This window comes from Pempheris klunzingeri, chromosome 7 (genome assembly GCF_042242105.1).
Source record: "Pempheris klunzingeri isolate RE-2024b chromosome 7, fPemKlu1.hap1, whole genome shotgun sequence".
NCBI lineage: Eukaryota > Metazoa > Chordata > Actinopteri > Acropomatiformes > Pempheridae > Pempheris > Pempheris klunzingeri.
In genome coordinates, this window is record NC_092018.1 from 1354320 (window position 1) to 1360319 (window position 6000).

Here is a 6000-nt window from a genome sequence, read left to right on the forward strand (position 1 = left end):
CCTTTTGCAATTGGTCAAATAGATTGTTTGAATTAATGTAGGTCCACTAAAAGAGCTTGTTTGATCCACTGACAGGCTCAGAGTGTTATTCTAAGTGTGTGACAGCATCATGGAAAGGATCCCTACAGAGAGAGACCTGGAAGATCCTTTTGGTTTAACCACAAACAGCCGTTATATCGCTCTCTGCACACACACCAGACTACATTCACTAAAACAGGGATTTAAGCTCACAGAACACAGGAGCTGCTGGTCTGCTGCTGCCTCCATCAGTTAGTTTGTTTGTGTCATGGTGTGATATAGAAATGTTGTATTGGATCCAAACCAACCCTTTAAGACACCAAAATCACAGAATAATGCAAAGAAACTAACTGACTGACACAGCAGTGTACCAGCAACTGCCACGTAAAATCCCTGTTTTAGTGAATGTAGTCTGGTGTGTGTGCAGAGAGCGATATAACAGCTCTTTGTGGTTAAACCAAAAGGATCTACTAACAGTTAACTGCTGGTTGGAGCTCAGGCTGCACTGACCGGGCTAACGTAAGCTAACTTATAGGCTATAAGCTAACGTTAGCTAGGTGAGCTGTCAGAGCACAGTGCTAATGCTAGCTAGCATAGTGCTAGCAGAGCAGGACTGAACAGTGAAATGTTTCCTGGTGATCTGCTGATCTGCAGACTCAGTGAGGTAAACGGGTGTCGGTAGGACCCTCTGACCACTGGGGGGGTCACTGACTGGTTCGAACATATCCCAGCCACCCTGTAACCTGCCTGTCTCTCTCTCACTACAGGCTCTATCGCACATTTAAGGATAACAAATACGTGTACATGCTGCTGGAGGCCTGTCTGGGTGGGGAGATTTGGAGCCTGCTCAGAGACAGGTACGACGCCGAGACACGTCTGAAAAACCGATCAACACATTTCACTTCCTGTCTGTGAGCTAACAGCCTGTCACCAGAGTTTGCTGCTGGCTTGTTACGTGACCGTGTTACTGTTGGGCTACCGTCTAATGAGGAAGCTCAGGTCCAGCTGTCTAAAATCACTGAATAAGTTTTTCCCTTCTTGCCTTTAGGGGGAGTTTTGATGAGCCCACTGCCAAATTCTGCGTCGGCTGTGTCACAGAGGCTTTCGATTACCTCCATCGTAAGGGCGTCCTCTACAGAGACCTGAAGCCAGAGAATCTCATGCTGGATACTGAAGGATACATCAAACTGGTGACTGGACATAATCTGACTTAACAACATGAAGTATCTGTGGAAACCCTCTGTGGTGACCTGTAGTCACATCAAGTAAAGGATAATGTCTGTACTTTTAACCCCTGTGTTCTCTCTGATCACATCCTGGTGTCTGAATGACTGGTAGGTACTAAAAGTGTTGGAATTGGTCCAGTAGATCACCACATACAGCCGTTATATCGCTCTCTGCAAACATACCAGACTACATTCACAAAAACAGTAATTTTACCTCGCCTCAAGCATGCACAAACACTGGCTTACCGCTGCCGTGATTGGTTAGTTTGTTTGTGTTATTGTGTGTTACACAAATATTGTGTTGGATCCAAACTGTCACTTTAAAACACCAAAGTCTCACAATAACATAAATAAACTACCTGATGGAGGCAGCAGCAGACCAGCAGCTCCTGTGCTCTGTGAGCTAAAATCCCTGTTTTAGTGAATGTAGTCTGGTGTGTGTGCTGTTTGTGGTTAAACCAAAAGGATCTTCCAGGTCTCTCTCTGTAGGGATCCTTTCCATGATGCTGTCACACACTTAGAATAACACTCTGAGCCTGTCAGTGGATCAAACAAGCTCTTTTAGTGGGACCTACTGTGATCAGGTGCAGTTGTCCCAAAGGATCACGTTGCAGCCATTGCAGCCCGTTTGGTGGCTGCTGGCTGAGGTGATCTACTGGACCAGTTCCAACACTTTTACTACCCACCAGTCATTTTGAACCCAAAACATTTTTGGTACTAAAATATGGAGTTAAAACACTGAACTCATCAGCGTGTTTTACGAGAGTTAACTGATCAACTCTACTTTTCCAGGTTGACTTTGGTTTTGCCAAGAAGATCAGATGTGGCCAGAAGACATGGACCTTCTGCGGGACGCCGGAGTACGTGGCCCCTGAGATCATCCTCAACAAAGGCCACAACTTCAGCGTGGACTTCTGGTCTCTGGGCATCCTCGTCTTTGAGCTCCTCACTGGCAGGTTAGTGCACCTCCAGTCTGCGGCGAGGCTTTGTCGGCATGAAGCACCGCACAATCATCCTTCTGCTTCATGAACGGCTCGAAGGAATTAAAGAGCTCCTCTGGTTTCCCTCCGCTCCACAGTCCTCCGTTCTCAGGCAGTGACCAGATGATGACGTACACCTTCATCTTGAAAGGCATCGAGAAGATGGACTTCCCCAAGAAGATCACCAAGAGACCTGACGACCTCATACGCAAGCTATGCAGGTAGGTACGAGATCACACAGGCAACGTCAGGCTAGGAAATCCTCCAATCCACCACTTCAACTACTTTTACTCAGACACCAAGTTTCCCAGAACAACTTCTGAGGACGGTTGATGACCTGACAAATCGTGTAGCGCAGAAGACAAACTTTAGGCTAGCAATCCAGTCTGGGTCTGAACCACGTAATGGTCCAAGGTTACACAAACAGCCATTATATTGCGCTCTGCAAACACACCAGACTCCATTCACAAAAGTAGTAATTTTACCTCACAAAACACAGAGGTTGCTGGTCTACCACTGCTGCCTAAATCAGTTGGTTTGTTTGTGTTATTGTGAGACTTTGGTGTTTTAAAGAATCAGTTCAGATCCAACACAATAGCTGTATAACACACAATCACACAAATAAACTAACTGATTGAGGCAGCAGCAGACCAGCAACCCCTGTGTGATTTGAGATAAATTTAGTGCTTTTTTCAATGCAGTCTGGTGTGTGTGCAGAGAGCGATATAACGGCTGTTTGTGGACCAGTTCCAACACTTTTACTACCTACCAGTCATTCAGACACCAGGATACAAACAGAGAGGACCCAGGGTTAACAATATTTGTGCTCTTTTAAGTTCAATTAAAAGCCAGAGAGAGAAGCAGTGTCGTCACATGTCGAAGCACTCTAAGGAATTTACCCAAACAACAAAACGTCCTAAATATTGAGCAGTGTTGTCCAGTATCTTAACAAAGCAAGTTAGATTATTAGATTACTGAGACTCCAAGTCAGAACAGTAACTTCCCACCCTGATCTACTTCACAGGCGGAATCCCTCGGAGCGCCTGGGAAACCTCAAAAATGGAATAACAGATATCAAGAAGCACAGGTAAGATTCTTTAAATGTTATCTTTAAATGTGAGGCTCTCGCTCTTCGTCCTGGGCCTCCTCTGAGCCGAGCACATCCTCTGGAAGAAGGGGGTCAAGATTCAAGATCAAGGCAAACGTTCACAAAGCTGCTCTTAACAGTCCTACTGTAACTTCTGAGGTCGGGGAAAGTCCTGGTCCAGGCTTTGAGTTCCTGTTTGTTCTCAGATGATAAATACTCAGTGCAGACAGGAGGAGGCACAGATGTACTTACAGACATGTTCTTCTGGCTCTCTGTGATGTGACTGAAGGTGGTTTAACGGCTTCAACTGGGAGGGACTGAAGGCGAGGACTGTACCGTCTCCACTGAAAAGAGAAGTAAGTGTAGAACGTTACCCAAAGTAGTAGAACGAGAAGTCTTCCTCATAATTAAAGATGATTCTAGTGACAGATTTGACTTTTGTTACTCACCAAATAGTATAGTATAATAGTATATTAGTGAAAAACACTAATATACTTTGTGCGTGTGAATTTAAACCTTTAAAAGTGATTGAAAGCTTGTGTTGACTTTTAATTAATAACTTTTGTCCTTGTTCATGTTATTATTGGGTTTAGAGTTGCTACCACACTGATCGATCAGCCAGTATGCAAATCTATGATTACTGATCAGATATCACGTAATTTATTTTCCTTTCATCTGGATAAAATCAGTTCTTCTTTGCTCCAAAAGAGCCGTCTCACCTTTCCCCCCGTATCTTCTTCTTCTCCTCCTCCTCCACAGCTCACAGGACCGACTGACCACAGCTACTTCGATAACTACCCCCCCGATGAGGACAGTCCTCCTGACGAGCTCTCCGGCTGGGACATGGACTTCTGAGACCCTCTGCTCCATCTTTCCATCACTTTCTGTTCATTAGGCACTTTATGGACCACAGCTTAAGGTTTTTCAGGTGACCTCACGTCACCGCCGGCAGCCGCGGTGGAGGTCCTCAGGATCTGGACCTTAGGAATAAACAGCTACAGGAGGATTTAAAGTGTGATTGTGAAGTTTAAAGTTTGTTTGTTATGGACCACAGTCTGTATAAAGAGGTGTCCTCTGATTGGTCGGTATCACAGTGTATTTAGGGCGGGGCTACCTGCTCACTGACCAATCAGAGGCGTCCTCATGGAGCGAACGTCACTTCTGGCTCCAAAAAAACAAGATGGCGACGCCCACAAAGCCAATCTCGAGGCGTCAAAATGGCGCCCCCCCCCCACTGGCCTTGAGAGAGAATGCAGGTTTAAGGCTCTTCAGCATTGACTTCCCTTCTCAAACTCAGAGGCCGTCTGTGTTTAACACTCACACACAATGCGCCAGACTGCAACAGCTCAGAAGGTCAATGCTGTCCAATTAAATCACGTAAACTAAGAAACGTCTCGTCCACAACCTTCTCGCCACATACTGCGCCGCACAACGGAGGGAGGCAACTTCAAGAAACAACCCTCGATGCTTTGCTGTCTTTGTTGTAGCTTCAGAGTTTGTAAAGTTGTCGCTCACAGCTTTAGCTTTGCTGAATTAGCCTGCAGGCAACGGCGTGTCCTGCTTCATCTCACAGTGCTTTGGAGAGAGTCGGCCTTCAAACAGATCAGAGTGTTTTATGTTCCTTAATCGATCTACGGCCAAGTAATAACCGCTACAGACACCCCCAGAATACTGTCTTCAGACTCCTCCACCTCCACGACGGCCCCACGTATGTTCGGGAGAGGTTTGTTCGTGGCGGTGGAGGTTTGGAGGTGTGTGGGGAGGAGGTGCGAGTGGAGATGATGATGCTGCTGCTGCAGAAAAGCCGAGCGATGTGAGAACACACAGAGACCTGGAGAAGGATTTTTAGCAGTAAGAGTTTGTTGTGGCAGCAGTGTTCTCCTCACACTCCCTCCTCTGGACTCACACAAACACAAACACCTTCTCCACTGATGTTACAGAGCGTCCAGCCCATAAAAACACAGAGAAACATTCACCTTTAAGTGAAGCTCAGTCAGTCTGCGGCTCCCGGCCGAGCTGCTGCCGTGAGGAGGAACAGCAGAGAGCAGAAAGCCTTCAGGCTTCATGAGGGCGTTTCCAGAGAGCTTAGGGTTAAAAAAAAAAAGATTTTCCATTTTGAACCACTTGAGGTTCACAGTAAAGCGACTGTCTACCACACGTCTGTATATTATTATTATTATTATTAGACTTCTTCTAGGAAATTCTTTTTCACAGCACTGATTCTGTTTGACAAACTGACAGTCAGACAGTAGACAGTAGACATGACAACACCACAACAGCAGACTTAACAATACTTCACAAGACAACACTTCCCACTACCTTTACACATAGAAAAACACCAACAAAGCAGACAGCCAGGTACAGAGCCCTGTACCTGCACCCTGAGGGCAGTGGGGTGAGATGTTCATTCAGAGGATGAGTTTGCAATGCGTGTTATGGCTCTGTTACTGAGTTCAGTGAAATACCCTTGTGAGTGTGGTCCAGTTTTTGGTAGTGATCGTGGTGAAGAAACAGGTGGAACAATACAGTAAAACTGGCTGAATGATGCTTTGATAGAGTAGCAGTAGAAGATGAGGAGTAACGTGGAGTCCTTTAAGTTTACGGATGACTGACAGTCTTTGGTGGCGTCTTTTCTGAATGTCCATAATGTGCTGATCAAAGGTGAGTGTGTTGTCTAGAGTTACTCCAG

General features: G+C 45.8%; 1 protein-coding gene across 1 annotated transcript in view; it reads left to right on the forward strand.

The window, feature by feature from the left end:
* prkg2 (protein kinase cGMP-dependent 2) overlaps window positions 1-4170 on the forward strand; it is a 28025-nt gene extending 23855 nt beyond the window's left edge. The window contains exons 12-18 of the mRNA XM_070834458.1: window positions 786-875; window positions 1067-1208; window positions 2037-2200; window positions 2323-2445; window positions 3249-3311; window positions 3601-3667; window positions 4071-4170. Of these exons, the coding sequence (XP_070690559.1) occupies window positions 786-875; window positions 1067-1208; window positions 2037-2200; window positions 2323-2445; window positions 3249-3311; window positions 3601-3667; window positions 4071-4166 (745 nt within the window). The 3' untranslated portion in view covers window positions 4167-4170. The remainder of the gene's footprint in view (window positions 1-785; window positions 876-1066; window positions 1209-2036; window positions 2201-2322; window positions 2446-3248; window positions 3312-3600; window positions 3668-4070) is intronic.
* Window positions 4171-6000: the final 1830 nt, after the last annotated feature.